The sequence below is a fragment of the Gymnoscopelus braueri genome (genome assembly GCF_963280865.1).
Source record: "Gymnoscopelus braueri genome assembly, chromosome: 5".
NCBI lineage: Eukaryota > Metazoa > Chordata > Actinopteri > Myctophiformes > Myctophidae > Gymnoscopelus > Gymnoscopelus braueri.
The window spans coordinates 51,227,184-51,250,155 of NC_137606.1; the positions used below are offsets into that span (position 1 = coordinate 51,227,184).

General features: G+C 40.6%; 1 protein-coding gene across 1 annotated transcript in view; it reads left to right on the forward strand.

Moving 5' to 3' along the window:
* The window catches only part of pcsk7 (proprotein convertase subtilisin/kexin type 7), a gene marked incomplete at its 3' end in the record, with an annotated part of 64,933 nt that overhangs the window by 7,632 nt on the left and 34,329 nt on the right, over positions 1-22,972 (forward strand). The window contains exons 2-9 of the mRNA XM_080429297.1: positions 1,231-1,619; positions 2,940-3,209; positions 3,833-3,967; positions 4,748-4,913; positions 8,506-8,596; positions 10,130-10,184; positions 14,590-14,728; positions 16,128-16,228. Coding sequence (XP_080285423.1) covers positions 1,332-1,619; positions 2,940-3,209; positions 3,833-3,967; positions 4,748-4,913; positions 8,506-8,596; positions 10,130-10,184; positions 14,590-14,728; positions 16,128-16,228 — 1,245 coding nt within the window. The 5' untranslated portion in view covers positions 1,231-1,331. The remainder of the gene's footprint in view (positions 1-1,230; positions 1,620-2,939; positions 3,210-3,832; positions 3,968-4,747; positions 4,914-8,505; positions 8,597-10,129; positions 10,185-14,589; positions 14,729-16,127; positions 16,229-22,972) is intronic.

A 22,972-nucleotide genomic window follows, 5' to 3' on the forward strand; every position in this document is an offset into this window, starting at 1 on the left:
TAACCACTAACATATTTAATAGTTTGGCTATTCAAAAATAGCAGATCTATAAGCTCATAGCGCGGCATCGAGTGCCACGCTATGATCTGCTATTTCTGAAAAATCGTGAAAACTTGTGCAAATCTTTGAATATGTCCGCGGCCAAATACATATCATTTTGGGGGTCCTTGACATGAAAAAGTTTGAGAACCATTGCCCTAGACCAGGGGTTTTCAACTGATTGTGAACCAGGGACCACCACCCTGATTAAGAATCAACCTGGGGACCACTGTTGTGTTGGGTGAGATTAGAGCTAAGATTAGTGCTTTGCTAACACTTGCTACTGTATGCATGCATCCCATGATGATACATCCCACTGTTTCTCAACCAGTGGTCCATTGTCTACACAGACACATGCAATTATATGGCCACATTTCCTAATAATGATGACTCCATCAGGCAATCCGGTACACTTCTCCTTCTTGAGATTCTAACTCCCTTTTCTGTGGAATTTCTTGACCTCCGACTTCCCAGAAACTGACAACATTGACATGTCGTCATAGGTCACCAGGTCGATAATATGCACTGTTCCATGGAACAAGAAGAAAAAAACATATTGGAACACGGTCAGGGACCACATGCAATACCTTCAGGGACCACAAGTGGTCCACGGACCACCTGTTGAAAACCCCTGCCCTAGACGACAGCATGTCTGCTCTGGAAGCATGCAGCCGATCTGCAAGCTCTCAATGCGTCTGTGACGCATTGAGAGCTTGTAGATCGGCTACTATTATTACCCCCAAAAAATAAATGTCAACTGCCACTAGCGGCCTAACGGTAAGGCCGACTGACATGGCAGGATGTGATGGATGCAGCTCATAGTGAACTTTACTCAGGTATCTAGTTTGTCGCCGTCCGTCCGACCTTCCTAGCCTGTATTAGGAAAAAAAAAACTGCCGAATATGGCCGGAACTCAAACATCGAAAATCTGTGAAAGTGGCCGTTTTCAAGATGTTTTGGCCATTATCTCTGGAACGGAAGGTCCAATCTGATCAGTTCAAAGCTTGTTGTATGCAAGACTTTGAGGACCTTAAAACTATGGTAAATTATGCTAATTTATAGGGCCCAGTTAGGGCCGGGCCTACATTTTCAGGCCCGTTGAAAACATTACGATAAAAACATTCAGTCGTGAGGTTTCATTTATCTTTAATCCATGCTTATTGTGAGTGTGTGTCTCATTCTATCCTCCAGATCACTCTACTGGTCCTTATGAAGACTCGTCAGCTCCTCTGCGTTGACACCTCCTCCTTCACCTCCTCACCGCATCGCCCTCCACCTCCTCCTCTGCAACAATGACACCTCGTTTCTTCCCCTCCTTCCTCGTGCTCCTCCTCCTCTCCTTGGTGGCTCTGCTCCTGCTCACCCTCCTCCCCCCCGTGACCCCCTCTCTCCCCTCCTCCTCCTCCTCCTCCTCCTCTCCCTTCAGCCCCGGTGGGTCCTGTGGTCCGGGTCAGTCCTGGGCGGTTCGACTCCACGCTGCTGGAGGAGCTCATCAGGAGGAGGAGGGGCTGGAGGATGAGGAGGATGATGATGATGATGAGGAGAGTGAGCCCGTGGACCTGGATGTGATCGCTGACAGGGTGAGGCGTTTTACATTTTTTTAATTTTTAAGCCCATTCAATCCGGGAACGCACACTGTGCTATTTTAGATATTTTAGCTATAACCATTATTTTATACTTTAGGCTATTCAAAAATGGCAGATCTACAAGCTCATAGCGCGGCATCGAGTGTCACGCTAGGAGCTTGTAGATCTACTATTTCTTTTTTGAAACATCGTGAAACTTTGTGCAAATCTTTGAATATGTAGTATATTGTAAAAAAGTTTTTAACTCAAATCTTTGCTTCTAGGGGATTCTAACAGTTTTTTTTTAATAACTTATGTTGCTATAATATCAGTGGTTCTCCAACTTGTCAAGGACCACCCAAAATGATATGTATTTGTCCGCGGACCCCCCCATCTCAAAATATTTTTTTCCAGGGACCCCCAGAATCAAAGATTTGAGTTAAACATGTTCGCTTTATAAAAAAATGTATATTCAAATTCGAATATTTGCAAAAATAGCAGACGTACAAGCTCATAGTGCCGCGCTATGAGCTTGTACGTCTGCTACTTTTTGAATAGCCAATGCGTTCCCGGTCTTAACTCATTCAGTGCCACGTGACGTCAAAGACGTCAAAGACGTCACGTGGCCTGACGCCCCCGTGTGCCACATGACGTCAAAGACGTCACAAAAAAAAAAAAAAAACATCTTCAGAACCCAAGATATGATGATTTGAAGATTTGCTGCTCCATTCACTCTTTGTTTAACTACTTACTGAAAAAGGCTGTATCTCGGCTCCTAAGCACTTTTTTTTTTACAATGAATTTTGCTTTGGCACTCAGAGCCAAAATTCCATAAATAAGCATGGCATTGAAAGAGTTAATGGCTTAAGCCATTGAGACCTGAAGCCGATTCTACATGTCTCCTAAATCCCAACAGTTTTCTGAAAAACGTTATGTTTCTATATCAGTGTTGCTCAATCTTTTTCATGTCAAGGACCCCCAAAATGATGTGTATTTGGCCGCGAACCCCCATCAAAATATTTTGTTCCAGGGACCCCCAGAAGCAAAGATTTGAGTTAAAAATGTTCACTTAAAAAATATGTATATTCAAAGATTTGCACACATTTTCACGAATTTTCAAAAATAGCAGATCTACAAGCTCGTAGCGCGGCACTCGGTGCCGCGCTATGAGCTTGTATATCTGCTATTTTTGAATAGCCCAAAGTGTAAAACAATGCTTTTTAGCTCAAATCTAAAAATGGCACAGTTCCAGGTCTTAATGGGTTAAAAAGCGATTCATAAACATGTACTGTAGTCTGGTCATTGTTGTTAACCCTTAGTGTCTTGCTCCTCCAGGTGGCAGAAGAAGCCGGTCTGGAGAACCAGGGTCAGATCGGTCAGCTGGAAGGCCACTACCTGCTGTGTTCCTCCTCCTCCTCCGGCAGGCCCGGCTCTAGGCCCGGGGCCGGAGTAGGAGCCAGAGCCTGGAGAAGGAGGGTGGAGCCTCCTGGGGACGTGCTGGCGGCCCACCCCCACGTCCTGTGGCACTCCCAGGAGAGGCTCCTCAGCAGGTCCAAGAGATCCGTGGCCTTCAACGACCCCCGGTACCCCAACCAGTGGCACCTGGTCAGTCTCACACACTCACTGTCTGTCCTTGGTTTCTATGTCTAAAACATAGAAGGGACCCCCAGAAGAGAAGATTTATGTTAACCCATTAAGACCTGAGAAGATTCTAGAAATGTCTTCTAAATCCTAACAGTTTTTTGAAAAAAATCTAAAAAAAATATTTTCGAGATTTTTCAAAAATAGCAGATATACAAGCTCATAGCGCGGCACTCGGTGCCGCGCTATGAGCTTGTATATCTGCTATTTATTAAAGCAGGGTTACATGATATGTATTTGGCCGTGGACACCAATCTCAAAATATATATATATATTTATATATATATACAAAATTGCTTTTAAACAATATACTGTATATATATTCAAAGATTTGCACACATTTTCCACGGTTTTTAAAAAAATAGCAAATCTCATATGAGCTTATAGATCTGCTATTTTTGAATAGCCCAAAGAAATACAAAAAATGACACAGATTTAATGGATTAAACCATGGTCTCCTGTTGTTGCTGACCTGCTAACCTGTCTCCTGTGTCTCTCCTGTGTTTCCTGTCTCCTGTCGCCTATCTCCTGTGTTTCCTGTCTACTGTCTCCTGTCTCCTATCTCCTATCTCCTGTGTCTCCTGCAGCACAACGACATCAACGTGGGCATGGACATCAACGTGACGGGGGTGTGGGAGAGGAACATCACAGGACGAGGGGTCACTGTGGTGGTGGTGGATGACGGGGTGGAGCACACTCTGCAGGACATCCAACCCAACTACGTGAGTCAAAGAAACCCAACCACCAACCTTGTATCTTCATATTTCATATTTTCTATGTTTTCTTTTCATAAATCAACCATTAATCAACTTAAACCCATTTAGACCGGGAACACATCTGTGTCATTTTAAGATTTCTTTGGCTATTAAAAAAATAGCAGATCTACAAGTTGTAGATCTACAATTTTTTTTGAATCGTGAAAAATGTGTGCAAATCTTTGAATATATATATATTATTTTTTTTAAACCGATTTTTTAAATACTTTGATCTTTGCTTCTGGGGGTCCCTGGAACAACATATTTTGAGATGGGGGTCCACGGCCACATACATATCATTTTGGGGGGTCCTTGACATGGAAAAGCTGGAGCACCACTGATATAGCAAGATACTGTTAGGATTTAGAAAACATTTTTATATATATATTTGGCCGCGGACCCCCATCTCAAAATGTTTTGCTCCAGGGACCCCACAGAAGCAAAGATTTGAGTTTCAAAAGTTCACTTAAAATATATATATATTCAAAGATTTGCACAAACACACAATGCGACAATACAACAGCAAGGCGACGCCTTGTGAGCTTGAGAGATTAGCTATTTTTTGAAAAACATTTTGGATTATTTAAAAAAAAAAATTTTTTAACACAAATCTTCTCTTCTGGGGGGTCCCTGGCACACACTTTTCTCAGATGGGGGGAGGGGAGGGGGGGGGGGGGTGTCCCTGGCTTAATAATACATATCGATGAGGGGGGTCCATGACACTGCTTTGCTTTGCTCCACACCCAGAGTCCAGAGGGCAGCTACGACCTGAACAGCAACGACCCTGACCCCATGCCCCACCCGGACAGCCGCAGTGACAACCACCACGGCACGCGCTGCGCCGGAGAGATCGCCGCCGTGCCCAACAACAGCTTCTGTGCCGTGGGCGTGGCCTACGGCAGCAAGGTGGCAGGTGCGTCAATGGCATCTGATTGATTGATTGATTGATTGATTACTTTATTAACATGTTTGATAACAGTACGGCAGCAAAAAGGATAACACAAAAAGCCCCAGGGGACTTGTTTCCATCGTGGTCCATTGTACTCAATTCATCAGTAAGACAATACATACACTACATATCAGTAAAAGCTCAGTAGCAGAACAAGGTGTATATTTACAGAAAAAGCACACACACACACCAGGGTTTCCGCTAGGCATTTTTTGGGCCGGCCACCATGGCCGGCAGGATTATATTTTACCGGCCAAAGAATAAATTTACCGGCCATATTATAATTAACGTCACATGCGTGTTTGCACTGCATACATGCACCCAACTGATCATTACACCTCGTTATGTTAGAGCTGCGCTTCTTTCCACTTTATCACAGATGCAATCTGTTCCTGTTTTATAGATAACTAAATTATATGATCTACTATAGTCTATATCATGCAGAGATGTCGCTTGCCAAAAACGAAATGAATAAAGTGGGCATGAGTGAACTGCTGCGTGACGAATACCAAAACGCCCGCTCGCCCCAAAACACAGTCGCCCCGGGGAAAATCCGGCGGTATTCGCCTGGTATTCCTAAACATATCAGTAAACTATGCCTAACCCTAACCTTATTCCTAATCTTAACCTCAGTAAAACTATACCTAATCCTAAACCTATTTCTACCCTTATCCTCAGTAAAACAAATACAAGAATACAAGAACCGCTGGTCCACCTGAAAAATGGGGGTGTTTTGGGGCGAGTCCTAATTACCCTGCGCCACAGCCTTTCCCTGCGCAACACCGTCGCACAGTATAAACAAGTTAATATATATTTTGGGCTTTACATCGATTCTCATTCAACCTTGATATGCAAAAGTAGGTTTTGTTTTGTTTTGTTAACGTTAATTATATATGTCATGATATATGTGGCCTTCTATAGTTGCTTTCACCAACTTTCACCACTTTATCCATTGCAGACAGACAATCACTGTGCTTGCATAATATCCACGACCCACACGTGTTCGGGATGGGTCCCTTTATCGACAATTTGGTCCGGTTTGGTTCAGATTCTATCACCGCGGAAAATCCCGGTTCTGTTTATCAACACCCGAGCGAGCCACCCTACTCAGCGGTGATCAGGAGGAGACACAGCTGTGGCTCTTAGCGGTGTTGTGGCGTATCAAAAATAGCAGACATACAAGCTCACAACGCGGCGCGTTGCGACGTGCTGTGAGCTTGTAGCTCTGATATTTTCAACGCGCGACACCATCGTACAGCGAATAGGCTATTCTATAACTGCAGCGCACAGTAGCAGCCGAGCAGGCTGTCGGAATTAAACCACACAGTCAGATCATGTTATAACTTTAAATGATTGTAATGGTTGTAGCCAACTACTTTATGCAAATAATAATATTAATAATAGGCTTAAATGATAAAATAGTCTAATAACAGCATTTTCCCAACCGGCCACGGTGGCCGGTGGTGTTTCTAATTACCGGCCAATTAAACATTTTACCAGTCAATGGCCGGTAAATACCGGCTAACGGAATCCCTGACAACACACACACACACACACACACACAGACACACACACACACACACACACACACACACACACACACACACACACACACACACACACACACACACACACACACACACACACACACACACACATTTTTACCATTTATTTATGTCCACTCAAAGGACAGCATACAAGGACACAGCAATTAAAGGTGCAGTAAAATTACATTCACAAAATCATGGCATGTCTTCATGATACAATAAGCATGTCACTCAGTACTCTATGGGTATAAGTAACAGCGTCTCCACCATATATGGTGGCTGCCAATTATAGCAGAGACAGCACAATACTTTGCCAGCCTTTTTGCCTCCTTTTTGGGCATCCCAAGTTGTTGAAACCCTCTAACAACCAGTCTGTGGGTATGTCCTAGGCTGCCAAATTTAAAATAGTCTGCACCTATACCACACACACACACACACACACACACACACACACACACACACACACACACACACACACACACACACACACACACACACACACACACACACACACACACACACACACACACACACACACACACACACACACACACACACACACACACACACACACACCCCTATGTCTGTCCTAGCTTCTGCACACTCAACTGTGATCTTGTTATGTTACTCAATAAGGCCACTAGATGGCATTGCAGGACTAATATACTCATTTATTTTGGTACACTACCCTGGGCTGTCACTAATGTATAACTGACTGTCTGATATATTTAGGGTTTCAACGGTTGATCAAACTAATCAATTTAATTAATGATAAAAATAATAATTGATAGAAGCTAATTTCATGAAATTATCGATTGACAATAGATCCCTCTTTTGGACATAACATTTCTAGGGGCAAACACTTTAAAACAAAATAGTGAAACATAGCTGATCTACAATAACACGTTGTGAGTTTGTAGTTTGGTCACAGGCCCAAACATGTGAGCTTGTAGATCAGCTATTTTCACTATTAACCCATTAAAACCTAACCTGACTCTGCCAGATGGGGGCGGTATTGACTTTACAATACAGCCTCCATCTGGGCTCGCTCAGATAGTAGAGCTGCCCACACCGCTGCGTGTGCGAACCAATCAGCGGCTGCTAGGGGCGGGATCATCCAATCACCGGCCAAGTAGCTTGAAAAAAAAGGGACCGCCCCTTCATCGATTGTGCTACCAAGAAAATGGGTTAAACAGTGGTTAATTCATAATGTATTTTTGTACGCTGGGGTCCCGGCGAGACACCCAAATTATATGTTTCGGGTCTGGAGATAAAAAGTTTAGGGAACCACTGTCAATAACCCAACATTATTCATTATGCAACAACTTGGATCAGTTCTGACAATAGAGGAACGGAGGGCAGGCTTTCAAGACTTATAAAGAAGAAAAACAAACAAAACTGAGTCCAAGGCACTCTTCATCGTTAAAAAAGCCTTTTAATGTCAGTCAGGCTGGGTCTTAATGGAACCAGTTAAAAAGTGCCTTTTTGTGTGCTCTGAGGAAGGCTATTTTCTGGTTCCCTCCTGGCATTACAATTTACAATGTAGGCATTTAGCAGACACTCTTAATCCAGAGCGACTTACAGAAGCAAGGTAAACACTAGTAATCTAGGATCATAGGTAAACCAAGAACCTATCATCAGTCAACAGTATAATATCAAAAAATCCATAATCTCTACATTGAAACTATAGGATGCCAGGTCTACAAATGACCTGGCATGTGGCTACATAACAATCTAAATGACATTTTAGCCTTGGCATAAGCCTGCAAGGTCGTCGAGGCTAGGACAAGTGCTACGGGCTGAGGTGGAGTCTGAAGAGGTGAGTCTTCAGACTGCAAGAGTGCCTTGGACTCATACTTTTGTAATGATCAGTTCTTCTTGGACAAGGACCAGTGTTCATTTTGTTTACTGTCTGAGACTAAACGACTAAGATTCCGTTAAAATGTTGATGTCCCCCACAAGTATAGTAATGTGTGTGTGTGTGTGTGTGTGTGTGTGTGTGTGTTCAGGTATCAGAGTGCTGGATGGTCCTCTAACAGACAGCATGGAGGCCATAGCCTTCAACAAGCACTACCAGGTCAACGACGTCTACAGCTGCAGGTCAGTCTCGTACGTCTCAACCATCTAATTCAGCGCTTCTCAAACTTTTCAGGCAAATCTTTGGATATGTATTTTTTAAAGCAAACATTTGTAACTGTCAAATGTCTCAACAAACGACTTGATTTTTCTGAAAAACTATCGTTGCTATATCAGTGGTGCTCAAACTTTTACTTGTCAAGGACCCCCCAAAATTACATGCTTTTGGCCGCCGATCCCCATTAAAATATGTTGTTCCAGGGACCCCCAGAAGCAAAGATTTAGTTAAAAATTTATATATCCGACGATTTGCACAAAATAATAATTTTTCAAAAATAGCAGATCTACAAGCTCATAGCCCGGCACTCGTGCCGCGCTACGAGCTTGTAGATCTGCAATTTTTTGATTAGCCAAAGTATAAAATAATGGTTAAAGTGATTACACAGATGCGTTCCCGGTTCTCAACCAGTGGTGGAAAAAGTACTCAAATTCCATACTTAAGTAAAAGTACCAATACTGCAATATAAAAATACTCTGTTACAAGTAAAAGTCCAGAATAAAAAACTTACTTGAGTAAAAGTACAAAAGTATTGGCATCAAAATGTACTTAAAGTACCAAAAGTACTAAATATTTGAAAATAGCCGATCTACAAGCTCACGATGCGACGCGTTGTGAGCTTGTAGATCTGCTATTGTCAAATAGCCTAGGTTTAAAATAGGTTTAAAGTGGTCAATGTGTGTTTCATTATATCATAATTTATATCTGAAAAGTAACTAGTAACTAAAGTTTTCAAGTATATGTAGTGGAGTAAAAGTACAATATTTGCCTCTGAGATGTAGTGGAGTAGAAGTAAAAGTATTGGAAATTGGAAATACTCAAGTAAAGTACAAATACCTCAAAATTGTACTTAACACATTGACTGCCAAGATATTAAACATAGTTTTCTATCCCCGTGCCGGCGTATAATTACCTCAATCCGATGATATTTGAAACGCCGTGGAACCGACATTGTGTAAAAAAAACACACGGAAAAAGTTTCCTGTGAGTAGACGGAAGGATCTGTGTATCCATGGGAACGACAAGTTTCCAACCGCAATCCGCCATTTTGGAGCTTTGGTCCGCTGAAAACGGGTGGTTTTCAATGGAAAAAAAAGAAACTGAGTTACAGCCGTTTTTCTGAAAATCCCATCATTGGGGCGGATGGAAGTGACGTTTTTTGGAATGACGTCACATCCACATTGTTCTTCTCTGAGAGACGATCGATCATTCCAAAGCTGTGTTAGGTCGCCCCTTGTGGAATTTTCCCCCAAAAATGTAAAAACGAGTTAACTCGATCTAGGCAATCAATGTGTTAAGTACAGTACTTAAGTAAATGTACTTAGTTACTTTCCACCACTGTTCTCAACCAATGTATGTAAATGTGAGCTTTGGGTGAACATGAGGCCATGTGTTAGTCGTTGTGGAGATAGATGGGTGAACATGAGGCCATGTGTTAGTCGTTGTGGAGATAGATAGCATCTCTGTTCCCTTTGAATCAGACTGTGGTCTCTTTGCAGCTGGGGTCCCGATGATGACGGCCACACTGTGGACGGACCACATCCCCTGGGCAAGGTAAGAGAGGGGGGAAAGAGCCTCTAATGAGTGCCAGGCAGTGGTGGGAAAAAGTACTTGCATGTTTTACTTAACCCTTTAAGACCTGAGGCGATTCTTTAAAAAAAATCTAAATCCTAACAGTTTTTGGGAAAAAATCTAAACATTTTTTTTCCACGATTTTTCAAAAATAGCAGATCTACAAGCTCATAGCGCGGCACTCGGTGCCGCGCTATGAGCTTGTATATCTGCTATTTTTGAATAGCCAAAGACATCTAAAGTGACACAGAAGCGTTCCAGGTATTAATGGGTTAATTAAAAGTATCAATACTGCAATGTAGAAACTCTTGTTACAATAAAAGGTACGGAATTCAAAATTTACTTGAGTAAAAGTACAAAGGTTTTGGCATCAAAATGTACCAAAAGTAGAAAGTACTCTTTATGCAGAATGTTTCACAAGTTTTCAAATGAATAAAATGTATAAAAATCATTTGAAAATAGCAGACCGACCTACTAGCTCACAATGCGTCGCGATCAGTGTTGGAAAGTAACTAAAGTAATATGTAACTTAAAGTAATATTATTACTTTTTTTCCAGTAACTAGTAAAGTAACTAATTACTTTTGGCAGGGAGTAATAAGTAAAGTAACTATATTACTTTTTAAACAAGTAATATGTAATAAGTAATATATTACTATGTTTTAGTAACTTTTCCAACACAGTGTTGGAAAGTAATGTTTTAGTAACTTTTCCAACACAGTGTTGGAAAGTAACTATAAAGTAATTATGTAACTTAAAGTAATATATTACTTTTTTCCAGTAACTAGTAAAGTAACTAATTACTTTTGGCAGGGAGTAATAAGTAAAGTAAATATATTACTTTTTAAACAAGTAATATGTAATAAGTAATATATTACTATGTTTTAGTAACTTTTCCAACACTGGTCGCGATCAGTGTTGGGTAACGTTACTTTTAAAAGTAACTTGTTACGTTACAGGATTTACCGCCATTAAAAAGTATTCCGATACGTTACAGGATTTCCTTCTGAGAACTCGTTAGATTATTTTTGCGTTACCGACGATTAAAACCCCTCTGCGAGGATGTTTGATAAACATAAATAAACATAAATAAAATCAAGAGTGCAGCTGCAGGACCACATTGGCAACAAGACAGTGTCTCCTTATGCTCTAATGTGTTATCCTGGGGTTAAGTTATAGTGTGATTATTTTACTTGTATATCTTTTACCAAAACCAAACCAAATCAAAAGCAAGCCTAGCGGAGTGACCACCAGTGTTGTGGAGGTGGAGCTGTGCTGGGCTTCACCAAGGCTATCTGCATTGTACTTCTCCTCCTTTCACCAATAAATCCAACAATAGTGTGAATACTTCCATGACTGTACTAAAGGAGAACCTCTCTCTTCTCTCAATATCTGCCATGTCGCACAGGTGCGGTAAATGAATGTAATTAACACATTGAGTGCCAGGGTCTTTTTAAAACAGGGTACAGTCGGTGCCTGGATTTTTAACCATTTTTGAACCTTTTTCAAGTAGTCACAAAATATTTTCAGTGATCACCGTCCTCAAGGTGATCCCCTCATTACACACATAGAGGTCTCGTACAATCGGGGGGAAAACATTTAAAACATTAGGTAATCCGTTCCATAGTTGCAGCCAGTTGAAAATAGTCAAAAATAGTCAAAAATACATATTTTAGAAAAAAAGTACACAGGAGCCGAGATACAGGCTTTTGAAGTCATAAGTTAACCAGGAAGTGGATTGGAGTCTAAATCTTCGAAAAATGATATCTCCTGTGTTTTTTTTTTAATTTTTTTTTTAAAAAAGATCCCAAAAACGGTCATAACCGTTTTTGGCACACAACGCATGGCTTCTCAAAAACGGTCCGGACCGTTTTTGGCACTCAATGTGTTAAAACAAGACCAGCCAGCCGTGTGTGTTACACCATGAGTGGTGACCCGTTGAATACAGAGCCGAATAGAATGATAACGCTATCGCCACGCCCGGTCACCACTTTCTGTGTAACATCCTCGCAAGTCTCCGTGCCGTTGTCACAGACGAGTTAATCGATCTGGAAACCTCGCAAATGTGTCGGATGGATTTTCCTTTTCATTTGTGGCAACAAATTAGGTCTTAAAAGTAACACCATTATTTTGGAAAAGGTAACTAGTAACCGATTACTCTAATTGCAAACTAACGCTGTTAGGTTACACGTTAGCCAAAAACGTATTCCGTTACAGTAACAGTGTTCATTTTAACGCTGTTACCCCCAACACTGGTTGCGATGCGACACATTGTGAGCTATTAGATCGGCTATTTTCAAATGGCCGAAATGTATATAGGGCTATAGTGGTTAATGAATGTTTTCTAATAATAATCAAAATCTACAAAGTAACTAGTACTCCAGTAAAGTAAAAAATACCTCAAAATTTTACTTAACTCATTCACTGCCAGACTTATTTCTGGCCGCGTTTGCCCACTGCCAGCGATTTTTCGAATTTCAATTTTTTTTTGAAGTAGTCACAGAATATGTATCTCCAGTATGATCGATCCCCTGATGGTTGCTAATCACTGAGGGTTATACTGTGTGGTTTCACAAATGTCAACGAGGTCATCGCGACCTCGTTGACATTAATTGTCTGCCTTTGAAAATAGCATGTCTTGACCAAAAATACATAGTAAAAAAAAAAGTGCACAGGAGCCGAGATACAGGATTTTTAAGTAATAAGTTAACCAAGAGGTGAATGGAGCAGCAAATCTTCGGATCATGATATCTTGGGTTCTGTGTGACGTTTTTTACGTCAGTGGCAGCATTGGTAAAACGGGAATAATTACGTTTTTTTTTTGCGTCAGTGGCAGTGAATGAGTTAAAGGGATAGTTCACCCCCAAAAATACTCGCCGGTCATCAACTTATTGGCTTAGGAATGCAACGCAAACAAAACAATCTCCATGAATTCAAGTCTCCATGGGGTGACTAATAGATAAAAAATAAAAAAACATCTTTGGGTGAACTATCCCTTTAACACATTGATTGCCAAGATATTAAACATAGTTTTCTATCCCCGTGCCGGCGTATAATTACCTCAATCCGATGATATTTGAAACGCCGTGGAACCGACATTGTGTAAAAAAAACACACGGAAAAAGTTTCCTGTGAGTAGACGGAAGGATCTGTGTATCCATGGGAACGACAAGTTTCCAACCGCAATCCGCCATTTTGGAGCTTTGGTCCGCTGAAAACGGGTGGTTTTCAATGGAAAAAAAAGAAACTGAGTTACAGCCGTTTTTCTGAAAATCCCATCATTGGGGCGGATGGAAGTGACGTTTTTTGGAATGATGTCACATCCACATTTTTCTTCTCTGAGAGACGATCGATCATTCCAAAGCTGTGTTAGGTCGCCCCTTGTGGAATTTTCCCCAAAAAATTTAAAAACGAGTTAACTCGATCTAGGCAATCAAGCGATGGATTCTAAAAACGAGTTAACTCGATCTAGGCAATCAATGTGTTAAGCTAGGCATGGTATTCTTAAATTAAACATTTTAGACATTTTTGTGTTCTTTTCTGTATTTGTTATGTTGCTGTTATTGTGGTTTTTTTTTTTACATGTGGGGACTGCGGATGGAAATGAGCTTCTAGCTAAATCATGTTTACATGATCTCATGTTCAGTTGATCGAATGTATTGAATGCAGTGGTGGAAGAAATACTCAGATGTTACTTAAGTGAAAGTATCAATACCGCAATGTAGAAATACTCTGTTACAATTAAAAGGCCTGTGTTCAAAATGTTACTTGAGTAAAAGTACCAAAGTATTGGCATCAAAATATACTTAAAGTACCAAAAATAAAAGTACTAAAATGTTTGAAAATAGCAGATCTACAAGCTCATAACGCATCGCGATGCGACGAGTTGTGAGCTTGTAGATCGTCTATTTTCAAATAGCCTAGGTCTAAAATGGGGCTAAAGGGGTTAATGTATGTTTTATAATATAATAATGTATATCTGTAAAGTAACTAGTAACTAAAGTTTTCAAATAATTGTAGTGGAGTAAAAGTATTGAAAATTGGAAACACTCCACTAAAGTAAAAATACCTCAAGTACAGTACTTGGCTGCGTAAATGTACTTGGTTACTTTCCACCACTGATTGAATGATCATCAATGAAAATGATGAAATAATGCAAATTAGTAAGGACCAATTATATGAAGATACGGTTGAAAATGTGCTCCTTTAATAAAATGATTTTCTTTTTTCCCCCAAATATTATAATTTAAACGTAAATAGCCTATTTAATTCAGGCTCTCTGGGCTACACACTGGTTGTTTTTGGTCCGGATGTCGGCCAATTGAATAGGCCTAGTAGACAGTGTATAGATAAATGAATATAGGTGTAATACTTCCTCTCCCCTGCAGGCGGCACTGCAGCACGGTGTGATAGCTGGCAGGCGAGGCTTTGGCAGCATCTTCGTGGTTGCCAGCGGCAACGGAGGCCAGTACAACGACAACTGTAACTATGACGGCTACGCCAACTCCATCTACACCATCACCATAGGTAAGACACACACACACACACACACACACACACACACACACACACACACACACACACACACACACACACACACACACACACACACACACACACACACACACACACACACACACAAACCCTAACACTAAAGGCCTCGATTGGAAAAAAAACGCATCGCATCGCCGCACGGTGAATTCGGAGCCGGTGTGCATGAGGTCATTGAGAACCATGTGTTCATTTAATTAATATTGTCCGTTTTTTCCGTGTGAAAAATCGCACCCTGTCTGCAAAGGCCTTAACCCCAGAGTCTTTTCCTAACTGTAGGCCTAATTCCCCAAATATTTTTTTTAACAATATAACAGTTTCTCTTGTGAGGTCTTCTTCAGAGCACTATGCAGCAGATATATCCAGTTTTTTTTTTTTTTTTACCACAATGTTTTAAAGCATGTTTTATAACATTTTTTACTCCGATCTGTGCTTCTGGGGGTCCCTGGAACCACATATTTTGAGATGGGGGTCCGCGGCCAGATACATTTTGTGGGTCTTTGACATGGAAAAGCTGGAGCATCACTGATATAGCAACATACTGTTACGATTTTTAGGTATGTGGCCGCGGACCCCCATCTCCAAATGTTTTGTTGCAGGGACCCCCCCCTCCCCAACCCCCCGAAGCAAAGATTTGAGTTACTGTACAAATGTTGGCTATATATTCAAAGATTTGCACACATTTCCACAATATCTGCTATTTTTTAATAGCCAAAGACATTTTAAAATGACACGGATGCGTTCCCGGTCTTAACCCATTGAGACCTGAAGCCGATTCTACATGTCTCCTAAACCTCAACAATTTTCTGAAAAATTTATGTTTCTATATCAGTGGTGCTCAATCTTTTTCATGTCCAGGACCCCCAAAATGATATGTATTTGGCCACAGACCCCCATCAAAATATTTTGTTCCAGGGACCCCCAGAAGCAAAGATTTGAGTTAAAAATGTTCGCTTTAAATATATATATATTCAGAAGATTTGCACACATTTTCAAGATTTTTCAAAAATAGCAGATCTACAAGCTCGTAGCGCGGCACTCGGTGCCGCGCTATGAGCTTGTATATCTGCTATTTTTGAATAGCCCAAAGTGTAAAATAATGCTTTTTAGCTCAAATCTAAAAATGACACAGTTCCAGGTCTTAATGGGTTAATGGGTTAAAATTGCCCAGAGGGTGGGTGGATGGACGTCACAAACCTGCGGACCTGCGAGGCGCACCGTCGCTCAGGGGTCAGCCATCAGAATAGCCACACCAGGGGCCACATGTGGCCCCCAGGGGCACCTGGCTGGCGGGGCTGGCGTCTTGTGTTTTCAAGTAGAGTTCAATCACCCATAGGACTGATCATTGTGTCTGTATACGTCATGTGTGTTTCAGGCGCTGTAGATGAGAAGGGCAGGATGCCGTTCTATGCGGAGGAGTGTGCCTCCATGCTGGCTGTCACCTTCAGCAGTGGAGGAAACAAGCTCAGGAGCATTGTAAGAGACACACTACACACACTACACACTACCCAGTGGTGGAAAGTAACTAAGTACATTTACTTAAATACTGTACTTAAGTACAATTTTGAGGTATTTGTACTTTACTTGAGTATTTCCAATTTCCAATACTTTTACTTCTACTCCACTACATCTCAGAGGCAAATATTGTACTTCTACTCCACTACAATTATTTGAAAACTTTAGTTACTAGTTACTTTGCAGATATACATTATTATATTATAAAACATACATTAACCACTTTAATCCTATTTTATACCTAGGCTATTTGAAAATAGCCGATCTACAAGCTCACAACGCGTCGCATCGCGACGCGTTGTGAGCTTGTAGATCTGCTATTTTCAAATATTTAGTACTTTTACTTTTCGTACTTTAAGTACATTTTGATGCCAATACTTTTGTACTTTCACTCAAGTACATTTTTAATTCTGGACTTTTATTTGTAACAGAGTATTTCTATATTGCAGTATTGGTACTTTTACTTAAGTAAAGAATTTGAGTACTTTTTCCACCACTGCACACTACACACACACACACACACACACACACACACACACACACACACACACGTACACGTACACGCACACGCACGTAGGGGAGAATAATTTAGTATCCGGATATCGTCGCTGTCGTACAGAAACCTCCTATCTCCGTATTTGAACTTGTTTCGTATATTAACGCCCTACTCGATCATAGCATCATAGTACAGCGTCACACAAAAGCATCAGATCTGTATCGTTGAGCTGAGCACACCAGGTTCCATGTGGCTCCACGGGGTCCTGGCAGGAAGTGGAAGTGAGTCAGCCGTTTCCCACCAGTGTGGCTCATGACGTCATGCAGTGCCGGCGGTCACGTGACTCGCTTTGATCCCTCACACCAATCATCTGGACGGGAGATCTGTCACTCAGCTGCAGTGGTGGAAAAAGTACTCAAATTCTTTACTTAAGTAAAAGTACCAATACTGCAATATAAAAATACTCTGTTACAAGTAAAAGTCCAGAATTAAAAATTTACTTGAGTAAAAGTACAAAAGTATTGGCATCAAAATGTACTTAAAGTACCAAAAGTAAAAGTACTAAATATTTGAAAATAGCCGATCTACAAGCTCACAACGCGTCGCGATGCGTTGTGAGCTTGTAGATCTGCTATTTTCAAATAGCCTAGGTATAAAATAGGGCTAAAGTGGTTAATGTATGTTTCATTATATCATAGTTTTTATCTGAAAAGTAACTAGTAACAAAAGTTTTCAAATAATTGTAGTGGAGTAAAAGTACAATATTTGCCTCTGAGATATAGTGGAGTAGAAGTAAAAGTATTGGAAATTGGAAATACTCCAGTAAAGTACAAATACCTCAAAATTATACTTAAGTACAGTACTTAAGTAAATGTACTTAGTTACTTTCCACCACTGCTCAGCTGTGACACTCACACTGGCCCTTCTAATAGTGACTTTATACCATTCAAATACTGTGTTCACACTGGCCCCTCTAATAGTGACTTTATACCAGTGGTGGAAAGTAACTAAGTACATTTACTTAAGTACTGTACTTAAGTACAATTTTGAGGTATTTGTACTTTACTTGAGTATTTCCAATTTCCAATATTTATACTTCTACTCCACTACATCTCAGAGGCAAATATTGTACTTTTACTCCACTACATTTACTTGAAAACTTTAGTTACTAGTTACTTTTCAGATATAAACTATGATATTATGAAACATACATTAACCACTTTAGCCCTATTTTATACATACAGTAGGCTATTTGAAAATAGCAGATCTACAAGCTCACAACGCGTCGCAGCGCGACGCGTTGTGAGCTTGTAGATCGGCTATTTTCAAATATTTAGTACTTTTACTTTTGGTACTTTAAGTACATTTTGATGCCAATACTTTTGTACTTTTACTCAAGTAATTTTTTTATTCTGGATTTTACTTGTAACAGAGTATTTTTATATTGCAGTATTGGTACTTTTACTTAAGTAAAGAATTTGAGTACTTTTTCCACCACTGGTGACTAGTCACAGTATTTGAATGGGATAAGGTCACTATTAGAAGGGCCAGTGTGAGTGTCACAGCCGAGTGACAGATCTCCTGTCCAGTTGATTGATGTGAGGGATCAAAGCGAGTCACGTGACACAAAAGCATGCAAAAGTAGCAGATCTACAAGCTCTAAACATGGCTACTTTTGCTTTTTTTTTTTTTTTTTTTTTAATCCTGAAAATCAACGGTTTTGGACGTATGGCAGAGACGATACTCATGTGTGACCCAGTGCAACAACCAGTTCTGTCATTGCACACTTATAGCTCACAAGCGAGGCGTGATTTATTACGGTAAATCAGAGCTGAGATCAGCGTGTAAATAGGAAAACCATGCATTGCTAACGCATTGATAATGCATTACTGCAGTAAACAACAAAGTACAAGTTATTTCTCACCTTGAGTTCCCGGTATTCTAACACATTCAATCCGGGAACGCATCTGTGTCATTTTAAGATTTCTTTGGCTATTCAAAAATAGCAGATCTACAAGCTCATAGCGCGGCACCGAGTGCCGCGCTATGCGCTATGAGCTTGTAGATCTGCTATTTTTGAAAAATCTTGAAAATGTGTGCAAATCTTTGAATATATATATTTTTCATAGTGAACATTTGTAACTCAAATCTTTGCTTCTGGGGGGTCCCTGGAACTAAACATTTTGAGATGGGGGTCCGCGGTAAAATACATGTCTAAAAATGTTTTCTAAATCCCAACAGTATGTTTTCCATGTCAAGGACCCCCCAAAATGATATGTATTTGGCCACGGACCCCCATCTCAAAATATGTTGTTCCAGGGACCCCCCCCAGAAGCACAGATCAGACTTAAAGTTTTCACTTTTAAACATATATATATATTCAAATTTTCCAAATGTAAAAAAAAAAAAAAAGCAGATATATCGCACTATGAGCTTGTACTGTATATCTGCTATTTTTGAATAGCCAAAGACATCTTAAAATGACACAGATGTGTTCCCGGTCGTCATGGGTTAATGAAGTGAAATGTGGGGATGATGGTGGCATTAGAGAGAACAAAGCCCCTGCGTTACGTTTAACCCATTAAGACCTGGAACTGTGTCATTTTTAGATTTGAGCTAAAAAGCATTATTTTACACTTAGGCTATTCAAAAATAGCAGATATACAAGCTCATAGCGCGGCACCGAGTGCCGCGCTACGAGCTTGTAGATCTGCTATTTTTGAAAAATCGTGAAAATGTGTGCAAATCTTTGAATATATATATTTTTAAAGCGAACATTTACTCAAATCGTTGCTTCTGGGGGTCCCTGGAACAAAATATTTTGATGGGGGTCCGCGGCCAAATACATATCACTTTGGGGGTCCTTGACATGAAAAAGATTGAGCACCGCTGATATAGAAACATACGTTTTTCAGAATACTGTTGAGATTTAGGAGACATGTAGAATCGGCTTCAGGTCTCAATGGGTTAATTACTGTTGGTGTTGTAAAACAATGGGGGGAGAGAGCAGCTGTTCATGACATGATGTCAGTCACACCCCATGAGGGAAACCTGATAGAATAGACTCTAGTGCAGAAGTGTTAGTCAAACACGTCAATCAGACAGAAGCCGACAGCTCACAGTCTTTATCCCGGGAAAGCGAATGTCTAGAGACCAGGGGTCTTCAACGTTTTCCAGGCCAAGGACCCCCTTAGCTGAGAGAGAGATGAAGCAGGGACCCCCCCTCCCCCCCCCCCCCCCCACAACATATTGTATACAATTGTGTTGCAGATTAAACCTCATCATCGGTGTTTTCAGACATTTAAAACCCTCGATACTTAACCCATTAAGACCTGGAACGCATCTGTGTCACTTTAGATGTCTTTAGGCTATTCAAAAATAGCAGATATACAAGCTCATAGCGCGGCACCGAGTGCCGCGCTATGAGCTTGTAGATCTGCTATTTTTGAAAAATAGTGAAAATAATTTTTTTATATTTTTTTCTGAATTTTTTTTAGGATTTAGATTTTTTCTAGACGCGGCCTCAGGTCTTAATGGGTTAACCTTTGACCTTTGGCTCTGTACTTGGTCTGCTCTTTTCCCCCCTCTGCGCCAAACCCAGTAGATCTGCTGTTTTCGGTTAATGTTCCCCACAGAATAGGGATGCTAGAGTTCAAGTGGTAAAAAAAAAAAAAAAAAAGATCCCATCACGCAACGATTTGGAGACCCCCCTGTAGTAACTCTGAGGACCCCCTAGGGGTCCAGGACCTCTAATCCCCTGGATTAGAGGTCTTTGGGCGGTGGTGTCAGGAAAAAAAGACGTTTCGGGGTATGGGAAAATGAACTGGAACAGGACATTTTGGAAAAGTGGTACTACACTCTTTCACACAGCCTATCAGTTGGCATGTGTGGAACTAAACTAAAATGTTAACAATTGACCGTCATATCAGAGCACACAAAGGAGACTCTTTGTGTCTCCTACTTGAAACCGCTGCCGGTCATCAAATTATTGGCTTAGTAATGCGACAAAAACTAAAAAAATATCCATTAATTCAAGTCTCCATGGGGTGAATCATTGATAGAAAAAGTCATTTTGGGGGGGAAATATCCCTTTTAATATTCTTTTCATGAATGTATCATTTGTAGGGGGTGGCACACAGTGGGGGGGGGGGTACATAATTTGAGGGACAAGCGTTAAAAATGACTGAACGGGTGTGCATTTTCATACTGACATGATGAAGATCCTCTGAGGATCAAAACGTTGTCTACTGGATAAAGTGATTCTTTGCCTTGAAGACGGTCTACCTCTAAAATATTTATTTATTTGCCCTAGCACCCACTGTCGATGTGCGTGTAATTAGATATGCTTTTATAATTGTATGATAAAAAACAAAAAAAACAAGCTTTATTCACTTGTTTGGTAAAGTATTAACTAAATATTTTAAATCAAAGCATGCGTCATCTTGCAATAAATGCACAAATTCTCTGTAGTACGTACAACGTCTGTCTGTAGTTCACGTATCTCGAAAACCGTCCAACCGAGTGACTTCCAACTCTGCATGCACGTTGCTGGCGACCAGAGGAACGTCGATATTCCCACCGCTGAGTCGGTTCGGATAGGTGGTTTGTCCAGAACCACCACCACAATTTGTCTGGTCTTTCCTCTTTGTAATGTCAATGCATTGCTGTATTTAAATTTAAAAAGATTTTCAGAAATGTTCAAAACAATAGTGAAAATAGCCGATCTACAAGCTCGTTTGTACATTTTTGTTTTGGCCTTAAATGGTTAGTTTTTAGTTTGGGTCCCAGAGGGTTCCTTTCCTAGAAATGTCGTGGAGATAAAAGTACAATATTTGTCTTTGGAATGCAGTGGAGTGAAAGTCATAAGTATCCAAAACTAACAGAAATACTCAAGTAAAGCACAGACACTCCAAAAAAAGTACTGTACTGCAGTAAATGTACTTTGCCAATGACCCATGCACACACACACACACACACACACACACACACACACACACACACACACACACACACACACACACACACACACACACACACACACACACACACACACACACACACACAGATTAAACGGCTCAGTTTTTTACGAGACTTTGACAGAGACTTTGATGCCGGATCAACGCTGCTCTCAGGCCATTCGGGTTTTTGTTTGTCGTTGTTTACTGCCGTCGCCATGGCAATGCCTCTCTGGGCCGTGGGATGTCATGGGCCAGGCACAGTGGGGATTGGTGGCCTTTTGGTTGAAGCCTCACCCTCCAACTGAAAAACCACAACATGCCTTGCTTAAAAGCCCAGCGGTTTCCACACGGTTGGCCTGCTGGCATCTTCTCTGTGTGGAAAGTGACGACGTTAGGAAAGGAAACCTTGTATATTATGCATCCTCCAGAGTCTGTCTTTTCAGGGTGTTTCGCCTTGGATGGGTGTGGTTTTGAGGTTAGGTTAAGGCAGGGACCCCCAAATTCATATATATTTCCCCAGAAGAGAAGATTTATGTAAAAAAAGAATATATATATATATATTATTCAAAATCTTCCAAACTTTTTTCAAAACGTTTCAAAAATAGCTGTGAGCCATTACATCTGCTGTTTTTGAATAGCCAATATATACATGGAAAAAGTGGTTAAAATGATTGTGATTTTATATTGAATACTTTAGCTGGGAACCCCCACAAGGACCCCCGTATGGGGGCCAAATAAATATCAATTTGCGGATCCTTGACACAAAAACAGTTTGGAAAGTTACGGAAAACTTTCAATGTTACAAATCCACAGGAGTTCCAATTCATCGCTGTAGGCAGACCCAGGTACTTTAGAAGGACTTGTGCCTCAAATATGTTTGGCAACGTTAATCCATTAAGAGTGCCGCGCTACGAGCTTGTAGATCTGCTATTTTTGAAAAATCGTGAAAAAGTTTGCAAATCTTTGAATATATATACTTTTAAAGCGAACATTTTTAACTCAAATCTTAGCTTCTGGGGGTCCCTGGAACAAAATATTTTAATGGGGGTCCGCGGCCAAATACATATCATTTTGGGGGTCCTGGACATGAAAAAGATTGAGCACCACTGATATAGAAACATACGTTTTTCAGAAAACTGTTGAGATTTAGGAGACATGTAGAATCGGCTTCAGGTCTCAATGGATTAAGATGTCTTTGGCTATTCATATTCATATGTCCTGAAAATGTGTGCAAATCTTTTAATATATATA